This window comes from Ascaphus truei, chromosome 6 (assembly GCF_040206685.1).
Source record: "Ascaphus truei isolate aAscTru1 chromosome 6, aAscTru1.hap1, whole genome shotgun sequence".
Taxonomy (NCBI): Eukaryota; Metazoa; Chordata; class Amphibia; order Anura; family Ascaphidae; genus Ascaphus; species Ascaphus truei.
In genome coordinates this window covers 116,094,847-116,120,272 of record NC_134488.1, presented here as the reverse complement: position 1 = coordinate 116,120,272, position 25,426 = coordinate 116,094,847, and the positions used below count along the sequence as shown (strand labels likewise).

The 25,426-nt window shown below is 45.5% G+C and overlaps 1 protein-coding gene across 4 annotated transcripts in view; it reads left to right on the top strand.

Moving 5' to 3' along the window:
- ARHGEF19 (Rho guanine nucleotide exchange factor 19) overlaps positions 1–24,768 on the top strand; it is a 67,882-nt gene extending 43,114 nt beyond the window's left edge. For 3 of the 4 annotated variants that reach the window (XM_075605946.1, XM_075605945.1, XM_075605948.1), the window contains exons 2-16: positions 387–916; positions 1,318–1,629; positions 2,371–2,473; positions 3,717–3,859; positions 6,755–7,002; positions 7,915–8,075; positions 8,681–8,833; positions 9,329–9,458; positions 11,381–11,455; positions 12,318–12,407; positions 18,460–18,623; positions 18,895–19,053; positions 20,712–20,791; positions 21,759–21,863; positions 22,815–24,768. In XM_075605946.1, the coding sequence (XP_075462061.1) occupies positions 387–916; positions 1,318–1,629; positions 2,371–2,473; positions 3,717–3,859; positions 6,755–7,002; positions 7,915–8,075; positions 8,681–8,833; positions 9,329–9,458; positions 11,381–11,455; positions 12,318–12,407; positions 18,460–18,623; positions 18,895–19,053; positions 20,712–20,791; positions 21,759–21,863; positions 22,815–22,972 (2,611 nt within the window). In that variant the 3' untranslated portion in view covers positions 22,973–24,768. The remainder of the gene's footprint in view (positions 1–386; positions 917–1,317; positions 1,630–2,370; positions 2,474–3,716; positions 3,860–6,754; positions 7,003–7,914; positions 8,076–8,680; positions 8,834–9,328; positions 9,459–11,380; positions 11,456–12,317; positions 12,408–18,459; positions 18,624–18,894; positions 19,054–20,711; positions 20,792–21,758; positions 21,864–22,814) is intronic. The other variant, XM_075605947.1, reaches the window with a different exon arrangement.
- The last annotated feature ends 658 nt before the right edge of the window (positions 24,769–25,426 follow it).

Here is a 25,426-nt window from a genome sequence, read left to right as displayed (position 1 = left end):
GGCGGCTCAGAACCAGCCCTGCTTTTAAAGCCCTGTGCAGTTTCCCATATGAAAAATCTATTTGCATGAGAGGCCTAAAACCTGCACTGCCTGTGGCTGTCTGCTGGCCAAGCCCAGGCTACTGCTTAAGCATAATGCAGACAGACATTGTGACTAATGAGATGCTTGCCCAGGGATTATCATAGTATATACTAGATTACATAGGTGTAACGCTCCACTCATATTTTCCTTATATTCCAACGCCTGCTTGCAAGATCCTTAGAAATTCGTCTTTTTTTCCAAACCTAATGCCAAGTATCACATACATGTTAGAAAGCATTCACGTGATTTAACGAATCCTTGCTGCCTGCAGATGGATTTATTCTTTGTCCTTTGTTTTTCCACAGGTGTGGTCTCCTTAATACCCTGGTCATGGAGTACCAAGCTCTCCCTGACTTCCAGCCTCACCGCAGTCCACTGCCCTATGGGCGGGAAGGTAGCATGGTACCAAGCCTGGGAGAGCCACCACCCAGAGGAGAGAGGCACAGAGTAATGAGACACATAGCTGTGTATCAGCAGGAGAGCTTGGCCTTTGGAGGGGTGCCCACTCTGTGTACTGAAGGCCAGCTGGGTTATAGGACTATGCAGGGTCCCCATAGCACCAGTACCCCTGGAGTAGCTGACCAGGTCCAGGATCACTGGGTCATGAGATACGAGAACAAAGAGGATGACAGGATCGAGGAGCCCACAACCCCACATGAAAACAGAGAGCAGCCGCAGGGAGATTTCACCAAAGTGGATACGAGGAGTGCAGAGGATGACGGTGTCCAACCCCAAAACTCCTCGTCATCCTACTATGGAGACTCGTCTCCCCATCCTGAGAGCCCCCGACCACTCTGCAGAGCATCACAGGGATCGGAGAGAGCAAAATCCACCTGTGAGTACAAGGTGTCACAAACACCACCTCACCCCTTTGTACCCAGAGGAATCTTGAACGCATTGCCGCATAGGGGATAGATCCTTATAATCCATCCTCCCGCACAGCCAACATGGTTTAAAATCCTGAAAGATGCACATTTATTTAAATGGCACAAAAACATAAACGCATGGGGGAGAAGACAGCAGCTATTACATACACACCAAAAGAGCTAATAGAAAACAAAGAGTCTTTGTAATAGCTGTAAAATCATGGGTGTTTCAAAAACGATATCAATGACGTGTTTTAGAACGTCATGCTTTGCATGGTTTTACCGGGAGGATGTTGTAGATGCAAACACATCACCTGTTGCTCGTACAGGTTCTCAGGGTCTCTAATAATTCTGTATCTCCGTCTCGCAGGGCGTAAAATCCGTCTGTATCTGCCAGATGCCATTGCAGGGGCCACCACTTGCACCCCAGCAGTGGAGGATGACAATGTGTTTACAGAAGATCCTGATCCTGCAGTGACCGAGGTGAAGGAAGCTCCCGACGTGCTAGATTTGGCGGTGTCCCCTGGCAGGGCGGAGCAGGAGAGGTGGAGATTCTCCGCTTCGGAGCTCATCAGCAAACTGCAACTCACGCAGCGTAGAAACAACTTCACAGCCAGACTGGGCAAGTCCCTCTCCACCAAAATCACCCTGAGAGAGAGAGGGGCGGCTGCCGGCCAGGAAGGTGTGTACTGCGTCCCTACAGTTCCGACCAAAACGCACGTGGGCACTTCACCCTTACTTAAACGGACAGGCAGGAGATAGACTTGGCACAACCTTTTCTTAGTAAGTGACCATTATGTGTTCCAGTACAAGTGGAGCTGGGAGCAGAAGAGGACAGTGGAACCCTTACCTGTGTGACATTCCATCATGCAGCCTGTAAAAGGATCTATGAAACTCCTCAATCATTAATAACATAGGGTCTAGGTCAGGAGTGGCCAACTCTCGTCCTAAAGGGCCACCAACAGGTCAAGCTTTAAGGGTATCCCTGCGTCAGCACAGGGGGCTCAATCAGTGGCTCAGTCTTCAATTGGTGGACCTTGAGGACTGGAGTTGGCCGCCCATGCTCTACGTTTTACAGTCACATCGACAGTGTAGTGACTGTTCTGCTTCTTTGGGTATACTGTAGATAAAGTTTGTCACTCATTGGATATAGTGAAAACATCATTTACTTAGACATTTCTTCACTCTTTTTAGTTGGCTGATTTGCCCACCAGTGTCTTTACTTAATTAATTATGTCCTGAATATTTTTTTTTTTTTAGAAGTGTTATTTTTAAGTTGGTGTCTTGTTCCCGGGATCACTGTTAATGACATCACACTTCCCTTCCACGGTGAACACCCTCATTTCACCCCGCAGCTGCCAACATCCAGGGACCCCACATAAAAGGGAGGGGAGTGTTAAACGTGGTGTTACTGTTGCTGCAGGTAAAAGCGGGAGGAGGGAGCGGAGATGTAACAGTGCAGGGGTGGCCAGCCTTCTCCAACCAGTGGCGGGATGTCCAGGAGACACCGACAACACCTGGCTCAGGTAAGGACATAGGAGGCAGTGACCTAATGGCCATGGCGTGTTTAATATATTAAATGTAGGGGATCCAGCTTTTAAAATAGTAAGCATTTCAAAATATATATTTTTTAAATCTTCAATCCTTCTATAGCAAGTATATATTTTGAGGAATCTGTATCTAATCAATGTGGTGATAAGACTATTTGTCAGTTCTGAAATATACAGGTATATCTTTTGTTCCCATGTTTGTATAGTAATTAGAAAGCAATTATTAGTCAAGACAGATAAGCATGTGTAGCTGGTGAGCCTGAACCAATGGAACCAGAGAAGGTGGAAAACATTCATTTTTTACAACATTGAAATAAGTTAAATATTTGCTTTACAAGTTATTTAATCTTTCTATAGAAATGGATTGGGGTTTTTTTTAAATTGATTTTCTAGCTTGCTATGTCAGTGCTGCTCAACGCCAGTCCTCAAGCTCCCCTCCCTGCCCCTCCCCCCCCCCCCAACAGGTCAGGTTTTCAGGATATCCCAGCTTCAGCACAGGTGGTGCAATCCTCGACTGAGCCACCGATTGAGCTACCTGTGCTGAAGCAAGGATATACTTAAAACCTGACCTGTTGAGGACTAGAGTTGCCCACCCATGCATTAACAAAATGGGGGAGGGGGCTTAAAAAAAATGTAGCATTTGGGATTGCTGCTTTAACCTCCTTAGATAAGGTCCTCTGAGGTCCGTTAAGCCAGGGGAGCGGAAACTTTTCAGTCTGCGCCCCCATGTCTGCTCTCCCCCCCCCCCCCCCCTTACCTGGTGTCCGGTGTCATGACGTCGCGGCGTCATGTGACCCCGCGGCGTCATTTAATGCCGCGTTACCATGGCGATGCGGCGCTGAAAGCCACCGGAGACCAGGTAAGGGAGGTTACAGAGGCCTTGCGCGCGCTCCCTGGCATTTCATGTAACTGCCCACCCCCCAGAAAATCTTGCACCCCCTAGTTTACGCACCCCTGCGTTGAGCTATTTATACTTTGTTTGTGCGCTACGCGGGACTGTCCCTTTAATTTTCAGTTACTCAGAGCTGGTAGTGTACATTTAAATGATTCTCTTTGTTCATTTTAAGGAATTTTCAACACTTGCCCTTCAATTGTTCTCATACAAAGTCCATTCTTCCCATACAAAGTCCATCCTCTGCCTCCCCTCCTTGAGCCCGCGCCAGGGCCAGCTCTGTGCCGGTGCTGCTGTGGCTGACGGAGCGCTGTGTTTAACTCTCAGGAATGAACTCACGGAGGGGCGGGAAGATAGTCCTGTGAGACCACCCAGCGAGGAGAGACAGACCCAATCAGGAAACAGAAGGTCACATGGGCAGAGAAGGCAATCGTACTGCGAGAGGAGACAGTCACGTTTTCTGTTGAACTGTAAGTGTCCCTCATTAAAACAAAGCAACGTTGCTCATACTGCTGCATCACAAGGTCTACAGTGTGGAGATCGCTAGAGAAGAGCAGTACGACAACAACTAGTGTCAACAACAGTGCTTTCCAACTTTGTTTGGTTAAGCAACCCTATGTAAAATTCTGAGGAACCCCAACCCTCTCTAATAGCGCGTCTGGGATCAGATACATTGTAAGGAACCCCAACCCTCTCTAATAGCGCGTCTGAGATCAGATGCATTGTAAGGAACCCCGACCCTCTCTAATAGCGCGTCTGGGATCAGATGCATTGTAAGGAACCCCGACCCTCTCTAATAGCGCGTCTGAGATCAGATGCATTGTAAGGAACCCCGACCCTCTCTAATAGCGCGTCTGAGATCAGATGCATTGTAAGGAACCCCGACCCTCTCTAATAGCGCGTCTGAGGTCAGATGCATTGTAAGGAACCCCGACCCTCTCTAATAGCGCGTCTGAGGTCAGATGCATTGTAAGGAACCCCAACCCTCTCTAATAGCGCGTCTGAGGTCAGATGCATTGTAAGGAACCCCAACCCTCTCTAATAGCGCGTCTGAGATCAGATGCATTGTAAGGAACCCCAATCCTCTCTAATAGCGCGTCTGAGATCAGATGCATTGTAAGGAACCCCAATCCTCTCTAATAGCGCGTCTGGGATCAGATGCATTGTAAGGAACCCCGACCCTCTCTAATAGCGCATCTGAGATCAGATGCATTGTAAGGAACCCCAACCCTCTCTAATAGCGAGTCTAAGATCAGATGCATTGTAAGGAACCCCAACCCTCTCTAATAGCGCGTCTGAGATCAGATGCATTGTAAGGAACTCCAACCCTCTCTAATAGCGCGTCTGAGATCAGATGCATTGTAAGGAACCCCGACCCTCTCTAATAGCGCGTCTGGGATCAGATGCATTGTAAGAAACCCCGACCCTCTCTAATAGCGCGTCTGAGGTCAGATGCATTGTAAGGAACCCCAACCCTCTCTAATAGCGCGTCTGGGATCAGATGCATTGTAAGGAACCTCAACCCTCTCTAATAGCGCATCTGAGATCAGATGCATTGTAAATTCTTCTGTATTTGGTCCAATTTTAAAATGACCTCAATATTACAGGGAACCCTTTAGGGATATGCCCGGGGAACCCTGGTTGAAAAACACTGGTCTACACGCTGCTCTACAAGACCTGATCTACTCTATTTGTAACGTCGCTCTTATTTTATACAACGGAGAGATGCTCAAATAATCCCAGTGGCACATGGTGCACAGTGGTTTTTAATCTGCGTTCTGTCCCTTGGCTGACTGAACCCCAAATGTACCTGTTGTTCCCCCGAGCCAAATGTGTTAATGATTGGCATGGCATTGTTCTAAACACAATACATTTATTTTGCAATATCATTTCTAACACATCTTTTTTTTAAAGAAGCTCTACGTTTTGTTACAATAAAATATCAAGTAAAAAAAAAAGAAAAGAACCAGAATCGCATCTCCACATATACAGATCTACTGTGATGTATGAATCACTTTGAGTGCCATATATATATATATTTTTTTTTTTTTTTTAACTTACATTTTATTGTGACGAATCAAATAAAGACATAGAAGGAATGCAGAAAGTAATAAAGGGAAATAATACTCAAGGGCGGACACTAAAAACCAAAAGGTTACAGTGTTTAAGCCATAAACACATTACATTTAAGGTACAGCAGGGGCGGCCAACTCCAGTCCTCAAGGGTCACCAACAGGTCAGGTTTTCAGGATATCCCTGCTTCAGCACAGGTGGCTCAACCAGTGACTCCGTCATTCTGAGGCACTGTCATTGTGGCTCATTCTGACTGAGCCACTGATTGAGCCACCCGTGCTGAAGGAGGGATATCCTTAAAACCTGACCCGTTGGTGGCCATTTGAGGACTGGAGATGGCCGCCCCTGTTTTTATAGGGTTTAACCATACAGATAGATACATATTGTTACTCGTGGCATTTGGTCAAAGCCCAGAGCCGAAAATAGCCTGTACCTAACGACCAAACTCCACACAGATCCAAGTGTTGGCAAAAGTGGCACTGGTGAGAAGGGCCGTGTATACCCCCAGCTCCCTGGTTATAGTTACAGAAGGATTTTTGGCAGATTATCTACACCAGGGGTCTCAAACTCAGTCCTCAAGGGCCACCAACAGGCCAGGTTTTATGGATATCCCTGCTTCAGCACAGGTGGCTCAGTCTTTGACTGAGCCACGGATTGAGCCAGCTATGCTGAAGCAGGGGTATCCTCATGGCCCTTGAGGACTGAGTTTGATACCCCTGATCTAAACCCCTATACTCTCCAGGACTCCCAACGCCATCTTTTTTTAATGTAATAATTTAAAAAAAAAAGTGTTTAAATGTTATATTATTGTATTTTAAATTATAAGTGATAGACAGCTGGTGGTTTATTTATTTTTATTTACAAACTATAAGCCCTACCACGACAATCACATTTGTACATACTGCATGGAGGTTAAATTAACGGTCCTTCCACACTCATGCTCCTTTTTAAGGAGTTCCACCGTACACTTATGGAGGGTCTTAGGATTCAAAACCACAGTCCAGTCGGTTCTCGCTTATGCGCCGGAATCCGTCCCGCAAACTGCCGTCGGATAACGGACTGTTGGATTGCGGGTCCATGTCTGTCCGCGGCGGTGAGCATCGGATAAGCGGTTCTGACGTCGGATAATGCTTCCAGCTGGCTGCATTTATGCGGCGTGGATAGGCGGTTCGTCGGGAAACGGACTGTCGGATACCGAGGACCACCTGTACTAACACTATCGTTTAAGGACACTGTCCTGAAACCGCCACCCCTGCTTGGCCTTACAATCCTCTCTGCTTTTTTCTCCTTAGCAATCCTGTACCAGGAATACAGCGATGTGGCCATCAACCGGGAGATCCAGAGGCAGAAGCGGGAGGACACCACAGGGGACGACGATGAGTTGTCTATCAGTCCCAAGAGCAACCTGTCCCCCAGCAGCTCTTTCCGCTCCCAGGGCTCCTCCCGAGGCTCCACCTTCTCCCTCTGGCAGGACATCCCTGATGTGAGAGGCAGTGGCCTTCTCAAAACACTCAGCGCCCAGGAGCGTAAACTGCAGGAGGTGAGAACCGGGCTCCTTAAATATTACCATGCAAGGGCAAAGCTGTGGGTCAGTGCCGGATTTCAGACTAATTGTTATGGTCAGTCACTTGGGACCTTATTCGATATCCACCAAAGCGACTGTCTGGGTTGTTTTAATCCTTAAATATCCGGCCCGAACTGTGCTTCGGTGCTTATAGAATGTACCCGTTAGAGGGATATGTACAAATCAGACACAATTTACTGTTTGACTCTGTGCTAACATTTCCCCCATCGTAAATTTGCCCCGCCACCAAACACACAAAACGTGTTACTTCCTTTACTGACATGTGACATTAACCTATTACACACCGCCGCTAACGCCCCCAAACCACAGACCATAGAAATGTAACTGATGCAAAGAGAAAAGAATCCTGTGCCAGAAAACTGTCATACATCCCAATATATTACTGTGCCAAGCAATAGCCACCGTTAGGAAAAGGGCAAAGGCAAGAAACATGACATCCGCGCATCTGTAGATTGATTGAAAGTTATATCCAACTCTGCCATTCCAAGCTTTGAGCTCGCTTCTACTAACACGGTTTTGCATCTTGAGCATTTTTGAATAGAGCTCAAAAGATAAGTAGCACCGCTGCCCCCAAGAGCTTACAGTTTAGTTTTTTGTGCAATGAATCACAGGTGATAACGTGACTTAGATATGGTCACAAGGAACTGAAAGTGGGTGTCAAGTGGATTTATCTACTTCAAAGACAGTACGTCCCTCCTTCACCTCTCTCATCATATTTCGCCCTGCCTAGCTCCATAGCAACATGCATCCTGCTTTGAGCCAGTAATGCGATATCAGCAGCTCCGTTTGTTTCCCTTCCCAGCTGCTCTGCGCCCCTTTTCCACTCTCCTCCTCCGGTATAGTGGTCATCGCTCCTTGTCTTCACAGGCCAAGTTTGAGCTGGTGACCTCCGAAGCCTCCTACGTACACAGTGTCTCTATTGTGGTGGATCATTTCCTCAACTCTCCTGAGATCAACGAGTGTCTTGGTGCCCAGGAGAAGCAGTGGCTCTTCTCCAAACTACCAGAGGTGAAAGACATCAGTGAGAGGTGCGGGCAACCTCCCTCCATCATCCTTAGGATATCCAAAGCTCCTGGCCTGGTTAATAACACTTGTGTACCAGTGTTGATACAAGTTTCCGTATATAGGACTCCTAGCAGCATAATGGGAAGTTACATAGTAACAAGACAACATGGCGGCAGAAATAATGTATAGCATTTCAAATGTGTTCATCACATATTCTAGTGTCACGTTCAGCAATAGAGTAGATATTGCAGTGTGCTATTTTAGTAAAACACCAACCAAACACTGGAAGGTTTGTAACCTAAAAGTAAACATTGTAGATTAGGGAGTACATATCGAGTGCCTGGAATATAATTTTGGTGTCAGCCAACTATAATAGTAGAGTTCCTGATGAAGGGTCCATATGGGACCTGAAACGTTGTCCTTCCACTGTTCCTGGTTTTCACATTTAAGGAGAATTTAATTATGAACTTGTGAGTAGAGCTCTCCTTTGTATCTCTATCTTTGAGAAGACTTGCACTTTGAAGAAATTGTTCGCCAACTATAATAACCTATAACTTTTATGATCAAACTGTGATAAAGAGCTTACAGTATAGGTGTCCCGTTTGTGTTTCTGGCTTTCGCCTCTCAGGTTCCTGCTGGATTTGGAAGAAAGGCTTGAGGAGGACATCTTGCAATTTGATGTCTGCGATATTGTCCTACGTCACTGCCCGGAGCTGCGTAGGGTGTACCTTCCCTATGTCACCAATCAGGCCTATCAGGAGCAGACCTACCAACGCCTGCTGTATGTGCTTCACCCAAATAATCTTTGACTTCTTGTCTCCTGAGTTGTTTGATCTTTTCTATTTTACCACTCTTTTGCTATATTTCAGCAACATCTAGTCCATCTAAATTTCTACACACCATCCATTTGCTTATCTATGGGTTTCTCTATCATGTGTCAATTTCTTTGTGGTCTATCTCTTCGTGCTCTACCACCCATCGAGGTTTGGTTCTTTCTCATCATTCATTTATCATCTTGCCCACACTACCTCTGTGTTACTTCTAGGCTCTTACACCTGAAATCCCCCCTGACCCTGTTAATCCTTCTCTTCCTCTCTTATCTTTGACCCCTATTCAATACACTGTCAAGCCATCTTCTCTGTGTTAGGGAAGACTGAAGCCTAATTCAAGTAATTTACCCCCATTTGATTGTGGCTTTAAGCTTCCCTGATAAGGAGAAGGTGTCTTCAAAGCATATTGATTCTTGAACTCGTCCTTCTCTCTCTGTCCTACCCAGGCTGGAGAATGCTAGGTTCCGAGGAATTCTGGCCAAACTGGAGGAGGACCAAGTTTGCCAGCGTCTTCCCCTCACATCCTTCCTAATTCTGCCCTTCCAGAGGATAATGCGCCTGAAAATGCTGGTGGAGGTACGGCTTCCTCACATATTTCATATCTATAGGCGAAGCGTGATGTTATTGTGGTCCTATGGTCCTAAATATTATGTGAAGCTGACTTGCACATGATGGAGAACGAGCTCTATAGTGTATTGATGGAGAACGAGCTCTATAGTGTATTGAATAATGGTCTAGAAGGTATAGATAGAGTACCACTAGTTTTTATTTACAGACACATAATATCACTACGTTTAAATTTATAAGCTTATTCTGTAGTTCCACCTCTTTGGAACAGTTCCATCCTTTCTGTTAAAGCAAACATATTGTATAAACTTTTCTAACACACACACACACACACACACACACACACACACACACACACACACACACACACACACACACACACACACACACACACACACACACACACACACACACACACACACACACACACACACACACACACACTTGTTATTGCTTGGTCTGCAGCTTTAAAATACATGTTTTTTCTGAATATAATGATTGGACTAAGGGTGGTCTCCTTTATTAACATATGTCAAAATCATCACAAGAAAGAGAGCCCAGGGCTTGCATTTTCAATGCATCCTCTTACTTTCAGTAGTTTGTGAATATATTACTATATTACTACTAGTGTGTGTGTTATTTATACATGTAGATGTTGGTGACCTCTGGTGGTCAGAGCATACATTGACTTCCCATTAAATTTCTGCTAACATGGCTGTTATATTCATGTTAAAGAAGCAATCTGGGTTGCATGGCTTGGTTGTTGTTGTTACAGGATTTAAGCAGGAGGTTTCCGGAGCTGAACCCCATTAATTTCAGCTCCGGGGACCCCTTGCTTCCAGAGATACTTACCTCCTTAGTGGTACTGGTATCTCTCTGCAGCCAGGGAATTTGTATGCCTAACATAATGGCGGCGTGCAAATGTCCCACGTCACGCGGGCCAATAGGAAGCCGTGACATCATCCGGTGCAGCTTCTTATTGGCCCGCGTGATTAGGACCTTTAAACTCCACGGAGACACCAGCACCCCCTACGGAGGTGAGTATCTCTGGAAGCAGGGTGTCCCCGGGCTGAAATTAATGGGGTGGAGACCCCCTGGTAAGAAATATAACAAAAAAACAAGACAGGCCCCTGAAGTGCTGCTTCTTATCAGCAATCCCATTATTTCCGTGGCTGTGGTAACACGGACGCGGGAGTTCCTGTTAATTACTAACTATTCATTGAACTTACCTTTTATTTGTTGTACAAGTTCAAGGAAAGGAATGTGTTGCGGATAAAGAAATGTTACATTCAAACAACGTTTTGACCAAAGTTTAATAGTTTAGGTTTTATATAAAATAAAATAAAGCGAAAGTCATGTAGACCTGTAAATGGAAAATAACCTGTAATTACCCAAGAAATATTGACCATTGATGATCTTAACAAATGTTGACAAATATCTGCAATGCAAGGCTTTCAATAAAAAATACTACGCAAAAAATAAATCCATTATTGTACAGCATTGGACGCGGGAAGCCACTGGGGCTGAATTGCGCTCATCTCAGCTGTGTGGACTCCCTTGTTCAATAAATACTTACCGGTTTATTTACCAGTGATTCTTCAGGGGATTTAAACTGGCTTTCCAATGGGAACCTGCAAACGATGTTATGGTGGCTTGCTATTGGCTGGCGGAACCTGCGAGATCTGGCGGCCATTGTGATTTCCCTGGCGGGAGCAAAAGCACCGCTAACTAGACCCGTAACTAAAAAAATAATAATGCGGATTCAGCTCCGGCGGTACCTGCAACGCCGTAAAAATAAATACAGTCAAGCAACAAGAGAAAATGGGGAGCGTGACGCCTTCTATTGGACCTTCAAATATTTAGCCTTGTGCCAGCTTTGAAACCTCAGCAGGCTCTTTCTGTTATAATAACTCGCCTGCCTGTCTCTGCAGAACATTCTGAAGCACACAGCTCCAGGATCCCACAATGAAGACACAGCTAGCAAGGCATTCACCGAACTGAAGAAGGTACTCAACAGAAGCAAGGGCCCTATTTGCTAAACAGTGCTAAGCTGTATGGCAGCTTACAGCCCATACTATAATGATCCATGAGATGCCGTAGCACTGCTTAATAAATATGGCCCTGAATATGTTTTTTTTTATGTGTGCTTAGCTTTTGTCTGACCGAGAAACTAAATCGCGAGTTGAAGTGTGCCGGCACTTTTTAGGGAAAACGCGTTTGTTTTTATTCTCAAATGTAAACATCGTAAGCGTCCACTTTTTTTTAACCCCTTCTCTGCCCGAGTGGCACGCATAGCACCGATTGGCAATGCTGGCCTCTCCGGGATCGGAAAGGTTAACAGAAAAAGAGAAAGGATTCTCTATTTTATTGACTTTTTTTTTTTAAATCATCCATTGAATTATGTACAATGCTGCAAAAATATTGAACGAGTTTAAACCGCTTGTTAGAACTGGATTAGCGTTACTCTCCGGCAACTGCTGGTTCTGTATCGTTACATTTTCTTGTGGCTATTTAACCATTGACTTCAGCGAATCACATTGGTGGGTTCTGGGCTAAAGCAAAGCGTTCCACAGTAGCAGGACAAAAATCGCCGGAGCAAAATGAGCGCCGAGCTCGAGCGCCAGCGCGCTCTCATTCACCCTGGCTGCAACCTGGTGAAGAACTCCTAACCTAGCTCTCCTTCACAGATGTGAGCGCACTGGCAGACATGCGGGCGCCATGCCGTGCAGGGTTTCGTTGGCGTGACTTGGAATGGCGGCAGCAATATTTAAACAGGGCCGCATCTAGGTTTACCCAACAGTCAGGATCATGTGTGTGTGGGATTCATTCAGTGGGAGTGAAGGTTAACACCGTTTTCATCATTTGCAGCTGGTTAAGGACTGCAATGCCAGCGTGCAATCAATGAAGAGAACCGAGGAATTAATACATCTTAATAAGAAGATACACTTTGAAAGTAAGGTGAGGATGTGTGTAACTACAACCGTATTTATATGTATGTGTCTTTATATATATATATATATATATAAAAGAAATGAGACATGCGCACCATAGCCATATATCAATAGGATGTATTATTTAAAAACAAATAATATCAAACACTTACAATCAGGTAAGTACAGAAGAACATCATGGATGGCGCCTGCCAATTCCCCCGAACAACCGTCAGATTCCCCGTCCAACAAACACGTTCAAATGATGTAATGTCAACGCGTTTCACATGTTATACCTGCTTCATGAGGCAGTATTGTCATAGGAGCCAGACGCTCCTTAAATACCATAGGGTATATTAACCCTTAACCGACATATCGTGATAACAGGAAGTTTGTTTTTCAGTGGTGACTATACAAAAATAGAAATTAAATCGCAATTTACAGTAAATAGAATATTTATAGATAATATATAAATCAAAATGACTAGTTAGAAATAGGAAGGGCATTATGAAAAATATGTGAAATAGACTCCTAAAAAGGAGATGTATGTTATTATATAATCTTAATTTAGTTCAAAATACAATATGTGTAATTTTAGACTGTTGACAGACTCCTAAAAGGACTCCTTAAAAATTGAATTATTGACAGTATATATAACTACAAAAATCTTTTTAAAATGATGAATAAAGTGTGAAAAATACGATAGAATACAATATAAAATCAATCCCGACACCAGGATCAGATTTTCTTAGCAATTGTTTACAATAAAAAAAAAATATATATATACAGTATATGCATCGGATAGTACTATAAAATAAATACGATATAAAAGAGATAAAGTAAACTAAAAAAGGGGTTATATCTACAGAATCATTCAATCCACGAGGGTACTTGGTTTTCAAACGATGGATCCAAATTTTTTATTTCTATTACCACTTCCTCAATTTTCCCCAACTACATCGATTCCCAAGAAACGCAGCGGGGCCGGGGAGGGGGGCAGTATTATGACCCTCATGAGGATGAGAAAGGAGATATGTAAGAGATTTTCCCTTATCTAGCCAGACTTTCTAATACAGTATTATTTATATTTCTCAGGTGTTCATAGATCCTTATCTTCAAAGGTCTTATCGTCTTGCCTATATATTGTAAGCCACACGTACCTTGGATTAAATAAACCACACAGCGGGTATTGCAATTAATGAAGGATCCAATATCAAAAAGATTTTCCAGTTGTGTAAGACCTGAAAGTCTCACAGACCCGCGGGGCCTTACCGTTTGAACATTTAAATCCGCCCTTAGGTCTAACAACGGCGCCAAATGGTGACTTATTTATTACACAGACTTTTTAATTGGCTAAGTGCCAAAGTACTCCGAAGATCCTTAGCTCTGCTAAATACCGCCTTGGGTTTGATAGATAAGATGCTATTTAGTACAGAGTCTAGTTTAAGAATACTCCAATGTTTACAAAGGATATTTTGTATGCTACGATGTGCCTCATTACATTTAGTAATAAAGAGCGGGGTATCAACATTTTTAAAAATAACTTTATTTTTTTTCTTAATTTGATGAAAACGACACCCTCCCCGCCCCGATATGAACCCTCAGTTCAATGCTATCCTGTCTCAAAGAATCAGATGTGAGCCCCTCATGAATCAAAATTCCCATCATTCTCGTCTATTACATTAGTATTTTTATCACCATTATTTTTATTGAAGTGAAACTTCTTTAGTGGCACCTCATTCGTAATGGGACAAAAATGCATTGTGGAGACAGAAAATGAAACGGATGTGACGTCATGAAGTAAGTGCTGGCAGTTGAGGCCGGGCTGTGTTCTGGCTCAGCCCGACCCCAACACCGACATGCTCCCACCCGCTCCCACCCGCCCTGCTAACCGAAAAATCACATGCGGCGGCGATAGCTGCCGGCGCCGCTCCTAACGGCCGCCGCTCCCCCCACACGCCTGCTGACATGCGGCGGCGACGCGCTCCCCCCCACGCGCCTGCTGACATGCGGCGGCGACGCGCTCCCCCCACACGCCTGCTGATATGCCGCGGTGGTGCCAGCTGCCGGCGCCACGCTCCCCCACCCGCTCAACATCCATGATGCCGGTACTGCTGCCACTGCACTGCTGCCAATAAACATGACCCCGCCAATCAAATTTACTCATGCTCTAAGCAGTAATAATATTATTGTTACTTTATATGTTGCTGACAACACACAAAGAAGTTTCACTTACTATGTGCGTGCACAGCACACACAGCTTTTTTTTTGTAAAAGGGAGGATCTCTGTTTTTTACTGGGTTTTGTTAAAGCATCTTTCACCCCCTTTTTGTCATGAGGGGCTCATGTCTGATTCCTTGAGAGAGGATAGCGTTGATCTGAGGGTTCATATCGGGGGTACGTTTCATCAAAATAAGAAAAAAAGATAACATTTTTACAAATAACTTAAATATCCCGCTCTTCATTACTAAATGTAACGGAGCACATTGTAGCATATGTAACCCCCTTTGAGATTACTAGGGCCTTTAGGGGTTAACTGGGTGGGCCCACACAGAGTAACGCCCCTTCTCTATCACATGGTGATGGGGTGAGTCAGCAGAAGTTATGCCCGCCTCCTTTCCGCCTGGAGACAGTGACATCAAAAGGCTATAAATAGTAAGGGGGAAGCTTCTGGAACTCAGATCCCAGGAGGAGTTGAAGAAGAGGGATCTCACTGTGAGTAGTTATTTAAGTTCCTATGGACATGTAAGTTCCTAGGGCAAGTATCCCTTTTATTGATTTTCGGTTAGGGAGAGTACCCTGTCTAGATAGCGTCCCACAGAAATGGTTCCATACTACTTCAAAGGTTTATCAAGAGACAACATATGCCTGTAGGGCATCTAGACGGTCCGTAGCTGGCTTTTATCCTGAAGGCCACGTGTGTGGCAGGCCGCCCCAAGGTCGGGAGGCTGATTTAGAGAAGGGGTAGTACCAGGCCCATCAGGGGCCAAGGGGACATGGAGCACTACCAGCGCTATGGAGCAGGGAGAACTACAGATGAAACTGTCGGTTTTGCACCAGATTCTGAGGAATTATATGAACATGTCGGGAAAAATCCTCAGCATAGTCAATAGACGCTGTAATGGCCCATCGGATTAACACAGTGGGGGTCCCCTGCATTTGAATGGGACTCACTCTGTGTGAATCCTACTTGGCTGCGAGTCCCATTCAAATGCAGGGACCCCCACTGTGTTAATCCGATGGGCCATTACAGCGTGTATGGACTATGCTGCAGACTGTTTGCGAGATGCTTGTGGATTTTCCTCAGACGCAGGGCCAGAACTGGCAGTTGCATCTGTATAGGTAACATGATAAGTAAAAAGCCTCACCACATTCCCAGCGGGCCGAGATGGGGGGCAGCTAGGGAAGCCCTACAAACAGCCCAAAGGCACCTCATTGGATATACAAGATGCACGGTGTGTAATAACTGCGAGACTGTGTATAAGAGACAATAAAGCTGCTGTTTGAGGGAATAAAGTTCCTGGCGCCCATCATTGCATGAAGCCTGCACCCTGAATTAGGATAATGCACCCTGAGTAGCTAATATTAGAGACACTGATGTAAGCTCCATGAGCCGGGCAGGGAGGATCACACATACAAAATATCCTTTGTAAACATTGGAGTATTCTTAAACTCGACCTTATACTAAATAGCATCTTATCTATCAAACCCAAGGCGGTATTTAGCAGAGCTAAGGATCTTCAGAGTACTTTGGCACTTAGTCAATTAAAAAGTCTGTGTAATAAATAAGTCATCATTTGGCGCCCTTGTTAGACCTAAGGGCGGATTTAAATGTTCAAACGGTAAGGCCCCGCGGGTCTGTGAGACTTTCAGGTCTTACACAACTGGAAAATCTTTTTGATATTGGATCCTTCATTAATTGCAATACCCTCTGTGTGGTTTATTTAATCCAAGGTACGTGTGGCTTACAATATATAGGCAAGACGATAAGACCTTTGAAGATAAGGATCTATGAACACCTGAGAAATATAAATAATAATGTATTAGAAAGTCTGGCAAGATAAGGGAAAATCTCTTACATATCTCCTTTCTCATCCTCATGAGGGTCATAATACTGACCCCCCCGGCCCACTGCGTTTCTTGGGAATCGATGTAATTGGGGAAAATTGAGGAAGTGGTAATAGAAATAAAAAAATTGGATCCATCGTTTGAAAACCAAGTACCCTCGTGGATTTAATGATTCTGTAGATATAACCCCTTTTTTTAAATGTTATTAAATATGCCCTTGTCATTTATAGTCCCCTCCTGGGGTCTGGTCCTTCACTGTTGATGAGGTTGATGTTATATTATATACTTTTGTATTTTTCAAATTGTATTCATCTTTTGAAAAATATTTTTGTAGTTCTATATACTGTCAATAATTGAATTTTTAAGTTCTGATTATTGATAATATACTGTATACCTCCTTTTATGAGTCGATTACAAAATTCTGAAATTACACATATTGTTAATAATTGTATTTTCAATTAAATTAAGATGATTCAATAATATATCCTTCTTAGGAGTCTATTTAACATTATTCATAATGCACTTCCTATTTCTAACTATACATTTTTATTTATATATTACCAATAAATATTCTAGTTACGTTTCAATTTAATTTATATTTTTAAATGGGCTCCACTGAAAAACAAACTTCCTGTTATCGCGATATGTCTGTTAAGGGTTAATATACCCTGTGGTATTGAAGGAGCATCTTTCTCCTATGAGAATACTGTCTGATGAAGCAGGTATAGCATGCGAAACGCGTTGGCATTACATCATTTGAACATCATCACGTTTCCACACGTGGACGCTGAGTGGTGTTTGTTGGACGGGGAGTCTGATCATCATTTGGAGGAATTGGATGGCACCATCCTTTTCTGTGTTTACATCACGGACGATCAAACAAACATCCATGATGTTCTTCTGTACTCAACCGATTGTAAGTGTGTGACATTATTTGTTATTGTGAAATACATCCTTTTGACATTTGCCTCTGGTGCGCTTGTCTCGTTTCTTCTTCTCTACTTGAAACCCGGTTGGATTTCGTTCCTTGGGCCTTCGGAGCGCCCATACAGACAAAGCTGCAAACAGGGAATTACGGACAACTACACAACTACACACTGTCAACAAGTCTGCACGAAGGGACTTTCCTCCATTTATATGTATATATATATACTGTATGTATGTGTATATACACAAACACACACGAGTCTGCATGTCCTCCACAAGTCCCCAAAGCTGCTTCATACGCCCCATTGTTACATGTCCTTTAGTGGTTGAGCTGCAGACGGGTAATTCTGGGTAGTGTCATGCTTACAAATGAACACTCAGTGGGTGTGTCTCCTCCTATCCACTTTATTACGTGGATTCCCTTGAGCTTTTGCCGGCTGCATGAACCAACGTGTACAGGAAGCCTGGGTCAAGGAAGATACCGCACCAGTAGAACCTGCTCACAGGCAGATTGCTCTCATAGAACTCCATGTGTATTTTAGATAACTAAAAGAATTCTTCTGTACTTGTACGAGCTACATTTTTGTCTGATGGTCGGGAGCTGACACCTTTTGTAAAGTAATAGTGCATGTCGCAGTATAGAGCCCTCACCTACAGAGAACATACTGTCCTTTCATCCCAATGGTTTCCCACTATCCACTAAGGCAGTGGTGCCCAACTCAATACCCAACAACTCAAGTGGTGCTTAACTCCTGTCCTCAGGGGCCACCAACAGGTCAGGTTTTAAGGATATCCTTTATTCAGCACAGGTGGCTCAATCAGTGGCTCAGACTTTCACCTGTGCTGAAGCTGGGATACCCTTCAAATCTGACCTGTTGGGAAATCTTGAGGACTGGAGTTTAGTACGCCTGCACTTGAGGACTGGAGTTTAGTACGCCTGCACTAAGGAGCCAATTCAGTATACCCCAGAGTGGCCAAGTTCTCTGCTATCGGTCAACAGACCCCATTTCATTCCCTGCGGTCAGCTGTTGTAACACATATTGAATTAGTCCATAAGTCTGTCTTTCTGTGTCCTTTCCCTGCAGATTTTCCCCCTTATCTCTCAGTCCCGCTGGCTGGTCAAACATGGGGAGCTGGTGGAACTGGATATGCAGATCCCAAACACGGCAGGGTCAAGGTTTAAACTCACCCCAAAGCCCGTCTACCTGCACCTGTTCAATGACTGCCTCTTACTGTCCAGGAGGAAAGAGTGAGTGTGAGAAGATATCCCTGCTTCAGTACAGGTGGCTCAGTTGGTCCCTGCTTCATCACAAGTGGCTCAATCGGTCCCTGCTTCAGCGCAGGTGGCTCAATCAGTGGCTCAGTCTTCGACTGAGCCACTGATTGAGCCACCTGCGCTGAAGCAGGGATATCCTGAAAACCTGACCTGTTGGTGGCCCTTGAAGACTGGAGTTGCTCACCCCTGCTCCTATCCCACCTCCCCCCTCCCTTACCCCTCTCTGTTGTTCTTTCTGTTGCAGGCTGGGCAGGTTTGCAGTTTTTGCTCACGCCCAGGTGTGTGATCTGAAGGTGACAGATCTGAGCTGGAAGCTGCAGGGGGTCCCAGGAGAAGTCTTCCACGTCCAGCTATGCCACGAACAGCGGCTCAAGCACCAGATTCTGCTACGGGCGCAGAGCGAGTGAGCAGGGGAAGGGAGAGATGGTGTGAGGGTGTTTGGAACATATATGGGTGTTCTGTGATGTTCGTCGCTGATCACTTATCACCATTGTTAATTACTCATTGTGCCGCTGGCAGACGTGTGTTTTATCACAGGTAGATATTGGGGATAATATCTCTGGTAAATTGGGATTTTTAGAATAATCAAGAGAATGAGAGAGAGATGAGAGAGAGATGAGAGAGAGATGAGAGAGAGATGAGAGAGAGAGATGAGAGAGAGAGATGAGAGAGAGAGATGAGAGAGAGAGATGAGAGAGAGATGAGAGAGATGAGAGAGATGAGAGAGTAATGAGAGATAAAGATGAGAGATAGAGATGAGAGAGAGAGGAGATGAGAGAGGAGATGAGAGAGGAGATGAGAGAGAGAGGAGATGAGAGAGAGAGGAGATGAGAGAGAGAGGAGATGAGAGAGAGAGGAGATGAGAGAGAGATGAGATGAGAGAGAGATAGGAGATGAGAGAGAGAGGAGATGAGAGAGAGAGGAGATGAGAGAGAGAGGAGATGAGAGAGAGAGGAGATGAGAGAGAGAGGAGATGAGAGAGAGATGAGATGAGAGAGAGATGAGATGAGAGAGAGATGAGATGAGAGAGAGAGAGGAGATGAGAGAGAGAGGAGATGAGAGAGAGAGGAGATGAGAGAGAGAGGAGATGAGAGAGATGAGAGAGAGAGAGAGAGAGAGGAGATGAGAGATGAGAAAGAGAGAGGGAGAGGGGGATGAGAGAGGGAGAGGGGGATGAGAGAGGGAGAGAGAGATGAGAGAATTTATTAGGGAGGAGCGGTTCAGTGAGTAAAGACACGGACTTCGTTAACAATGACACCGAGTTTCAATCGGGAACCTGGTTCAAGTCCCGGTGTCAGCTCCTTGTCACCTTGGAAAAGTCACTTTATCTTCCTGTGCCTCAGACACCAAAAACATAGAGTGTAAGCTCATCTGGACAGGAACTGTGTCTGGAGCAATCCTATGTGCTGCGTATCGCGCACTGTACTGTCATTGTGACGCGCTTTGCGTCCCATTGGGAGAAAAGCACTATATGAAAAAAAAGTTATTATTATATTGGAACATTATCATTATTAGCAGTTGTTATCATGTTCCTGTGTATCACAGACCCAATATGGTCTTTCTCCCTCCAGCAGAAAAGAGAGGTACATGAGAATTTTACCAGGTAGTGTTGGACCTGCACATTGGTCATGCCTTGATGTTGGCTGCAGGTTTATAACGCCTTGGCCAAAGGGTTTAACTAAATGACCCTTACTCATGAGCAGATTAGCACGGAAGTATTGTACTACTGTATATGTGGCGTCACTTTGTATGCTGTGCTGGGCCTGTCTGTTTTTATTATTAAAGGATGTGTCATCTTGCTGGATTATCCAGTTGTGTGACAAGGGCAGATCAAAATATGAACAAAAGGTATTTTTAGAACAAACTGGAAAACATTAAAGTTACATCAACACAAAAAATGTACTTAAAAACCGAGATTGCAGCTTTAACCATGTCAGTGCTGGAATGGCCTTCAATGTATAGTTGAATGCTGTTGTAAGCAGCAGTAGGCTGCAAATTAGGTTTAAGTATAAAGATTGCTAGCGAAATGCATGCGTTAACATCCGTTTTTCTTCTGTGTAGGAGTGAGAAGCAGCGCTGGATCTCGGCCATGTGTCCTTCCAACCCCCAGACTGACCTTGAGCATCTCACCGAGAGTGAAGGTACATCCTCACTGGTCATTACACTGCTAACGTAACAATGTACGCCAGGGAGATATATTCAGATAGGGAAGGTGTGTGTCCTCATTTGCAAACCTTCCATGCTTATGTCCAGGCTTTTGCAGCAGGGAATCCTGGCTAAAAAACAAACACACCTCCTGTAATTAATAAGACTAATGATAAATTCCTTCTGATACAAATAACCTTGAATGATGATCTTTCCAAAGACAGAGGAGACTTGTGTGTGTTTGATTATAACAAGGGTTTTCTGATCCTGCTATTCTCTCTGAGATATTGGACCATATTTAGTCAAACAGCACCCTTACTTTCCATGTTATCACTTTATCTTCTGGGCAGAGATCTGCCAAACGTCACTGGTCTCTGGCCCAACGGCCTTAGGCTACAGCCCCAGTCACTGCGTGCACACACGTCGGAGCGCCAGGCGGCGCGTGCACCAGTTTCAGCCGCGACCTGTGGTCTGTGGTTGCGCGTCAGTCAAAGAGCAGGAGACCGCGACATGGGGGTTGGGGGGGAGGGGAGTGGTGGGGGCGCGGCCATGATGTCACGCGGCTGGTTCGCCTTCATTGGCTGAACCGCTGCCGTGATGTGCGCCCGTGCACACACGCCGACTGGGGCCTGCCCCATAGAGGGCACGCACGCCCAGCCGTGGCCACCGGGGACGAAGCCTTATGCTCTGACGTTTATTCCTTGGCTGTGGCCGGTATAGTCACTTTGTTCTAACCTTTTCCTTTACAAAATGGGCCGGCTTCCCCTTTGCGTCAGTAAATTAGACTGCATTGCTTAAAATAAAAAAAACATGCTTAATTATGTTCCATCTGAGAAAGAATAAGGACCGGGAGGAATGTGGCCGGGTGTCTGATCTTGGGATTAATCGGGGGTTCTGTAGGTGTAGTTCTGCCTGGACCATGGAACAGATTTGTTTGATAATATTTTGCTGTGTCCCCCTCAGATATTTCCCAGGTCCAGTGCATCAAGGGCTACACCGCACAGGAACACGATGAGCTGACCTTGGAGAAAGCCGACATCCTCGGACTGACAGCCAAAACAAGCGACGGTAAGAGACCTCCACCATGGGGACAGAAAGTGGGGGGCCCACAAACTGGTGATCCCAACCAAAGCAGATGTTCCCCTGTGAGGGGAGAGCTAGAAATACCCCGACAAGGAAAAACGAGACCAGCGGACATCACTTAATCTAAAGACAGAGCTGAAGCCTGATCGTGATACTGAGAGAGAAGTCCAAACCCAGAAAGAGAATGTGTAACCTGAGTTCTGTTCAGTTTGCATCTCCCTTTCAAATCAATAGAACTTAAACCTTCCCAAGCAATGGGAAGACAGCTGCACAGCATATCGCTTGTGGGGGGAGAGAGAGGTAGAAACCACAGTGGCCAGAGGCATAGAGAAGGCTAGTGTACAATACGGATAAGAAACCCAGACACTGAAAACGATCATTTTTGATTCACTCGCTCAGTTTTTAACATTCTTTGTGAACTAAACTGTACGTTGTGATTGATTAAATCCAGGAGATATGAATGACGTGTTTCAAACTGGAACATTGCACCAAAAACAGGCGCAAATGGCGTTATTCTGACTCTGCATCCCTTTGTATCAAGGTGCTTTGCTCCCATTTAGCTCAGCCTGCGCCAGTGAGTATTCTGTGCAGTGGTTGTAGGAGGAATTGGTTAGTTCCAATAATATGAAATGTATTACCATTGGCTTCTTTAACTGGTGCAGTTTTAATTTATCTTTTACATCAAATAAAACCACCAGGTCGGAGATGACATTGTCCTCTGCTCCTGACAGATCGGTGCCAAATGTGTGAAGCAAGATTAGCAAGCTTCATACATTTGCCGCTGGCACAAACTGACGCACGTTTTTGCTCCGTGATTTGGTGCAAATTGCAACGTCTTGATCCATGTCCGCCCACGTGTTGCTTCGGGAATGTTGTGCCATCGATACCATTCATGTACCTGTCCCTAGCTTATCATATATATATGGCTTTTGGCAGGATGGATGGAAGGCATTCGCCTGTCCGATGGAGAGAAGGGGTGGGTGCCCGCAACACACGTGGAGGAGATAACCAGTAAGAACGCTCGGCTGCGCAATCTGAGGGAAAACAAGCGCATCAAGCACGCTACCAGCAAACTGGAGAGAGAACAGCCTTAAAACCCGGACACGCCTCCCTCATGTACCCGGTTAGGGTTCCAACCTCATATGTCCTGCACATTTCATTCAGTCCATCCATTCAATGGGAACACTTCCCGATGTGCCTCCAAGGGAGAGCGTTACGTCTAATTTTGGGGTAAACCCGTTGTTGGCTTTGTGAATCCCAGATATAGAGAGCTTTCCATGTCCGATCAGATCGCTGTACCCATCACAAATGACAACTGTGGTGTCCTGCTTCATTCACAGGAAAATGCAAAGAAACAATCCTCCGACTTAAACCGGAGGAAGGGCAGAATGCCATTTTTTCTACAGGAACACGCTGGGTATTTTCAAGATTTTTCAAGAAAGCTGAAAATTTTCATTGAGAATTTATATCCAATAAAGATTTAATAGAGGCTGATCAATTCAGTAACTTAAAGAGTTCGTATCTAAAGAGCGTCTCCTGGGTTCTGACAACTGCGTGCTAGGTCAGAGGTGCTTAACTCCAGTCCTCAAGACCCCCCAACAGGTCAGGTTTTAAGGATATCCCTGCTTCAGCACAGGTGGTGCAGTCTTCGACTTAGCCACTGATTGAGTCACCTGTGCCAGCACCGGCCTTACCTTTGGCGGGGCGCAAAGCAGCATGCTGGCAGCGGGGCCCCTCTTCCTGCAGTGGCATGGTGCAACGACTTTGTGTTGTCATGGCAACGTGGCATGTCACCATGATGTCACGGCGTAATGGCAATGCGTCGCCATGACAACGTGATGCAGAAGGAAGGCCGCTCTGCATAATGCCTCGTCCAGGGTGCAGCTCCACGCAAGCACAGCGCTTAGCTGCTTGCAGAGAAAGCAAATTTGATTTGCACGCTCGTTGGCGCGTCACGTGAACGGCTCTGTGACGTCATGACCGCGTCCCCTGACACCCTCCCCCCCCCCACGCGCGCACACCTAGCCGGCCACAAATCGCCCGACTGAGCAGAGTGCGTGATGTCACTGCGCACGAGCGCCAGCGAGCTCGCTCCCTGCCTGGCCGCAGCCTAAAGAAAGAACTGCCCCACCTATATACACATGCACACACACCTCCCCCTCCCTCAGATGCAACACCTCCCTAGCTATAGACACTTCCCCCAGCTGCAGAAACACCCTTCCTCCCCCCCCCCCCCCTACCCTGGAGTTTGGGGGACTCCCTCCTCCAGCTCTCCCCTCTCCTGCCCATCAGAATTTGGATCCCGACAGGAGGAGGGAGCCCGTGGCTCCCCAAAGGTGCGGATCCCAAGGCAACCGCTGTGCCCTAAAGCTGGTCTTGATATCTTTAACACCTGACCTTTTTTTGGGTGGGGGGTCTTGATAACAGGGGATGAGCACCCCTGCCACACAGCACGAAAGTGACTACCTATTCCGTGCAGGAACATCTCCTCACGCCTCACATTGAATTCAGACGGGTTTATGACAGATGGTTCTATTTATATTCTCCAAACACACAGGAAATGATGGCAATGGTGCATTGCTTCAATTGGGTATTTTCTTTTGATAGTGTTTGTGGGTTTTTTTGCCCCAGGTTTGGCTTTACACGTAGATACATTGTGTCATTTTAATGTCCAGTTTTGAAGCATTTTATATGATTGTAAATGAGAGATTGTTCTGTCTCCACAACGGGAGACCCACGCCCCAAGGATTTCCAAACTGTACATAAATAAACCTGGGAGTTGGTGCAGAGTCCTTTTCTCACTCCACTTCTTGTGGATACACGGGGTCAGTCTGAGACACTGTAAATATTTCTACATTTCTTTGTAATTAAACTTTGTTCTGAACAACTGCTCCCTTAGGACTTTTATTTTCCTCTGTACCCTATTGCTGCCGGAAGTTTCTAGAGAAAATAAAATAGAAGGGTGGGGGAGGAGTGGGCAGGGTACACTCTAATACACTCTAGATTCCTACAGTGCATCATTAAAAACAAAACTTAGTCGGCAACATGAATTAAATACTTTTTTAAATTGAATATCATGTATTATAGGCTAAAGCTGTTAAATTCCGGGCATTATTGAAATCCCTGCTCTCTGATTGGTTAAAATTCCGGGCATTATTCAATCAGTAATGGGCTGGAATTTTTGGCACCTTGCCAAGTTTTTCAGCCAATCAGCTTTCAGTTCTCATTCACAAAGAGTGAGATCAGCTCTTAGACAGGGGAGGTGATTGGACAGGAGGCAGCAGCAAGGCACTGACTCCTCCCCCACCCTGCCTGCAGCTAGGCACTGACACCTCCCCCTCCCTGCCTGCAGCCAGCGCTGACTCCTCCCCCGCCCTGCCTGCAGCCAGCCACTGACTCCTCCCCCTGCCTGCAGCCAGGCACTGACTCCTCCCCCACCCTGCCCACTCCTCCCCCACCCTGCCCGCTGCCAGGCACTGACTCCTCCCCCACCCTGCCTGCAAACAGGTACTGACTCCTCCCCCACCGCAGCCAGGCACTGACTTCTC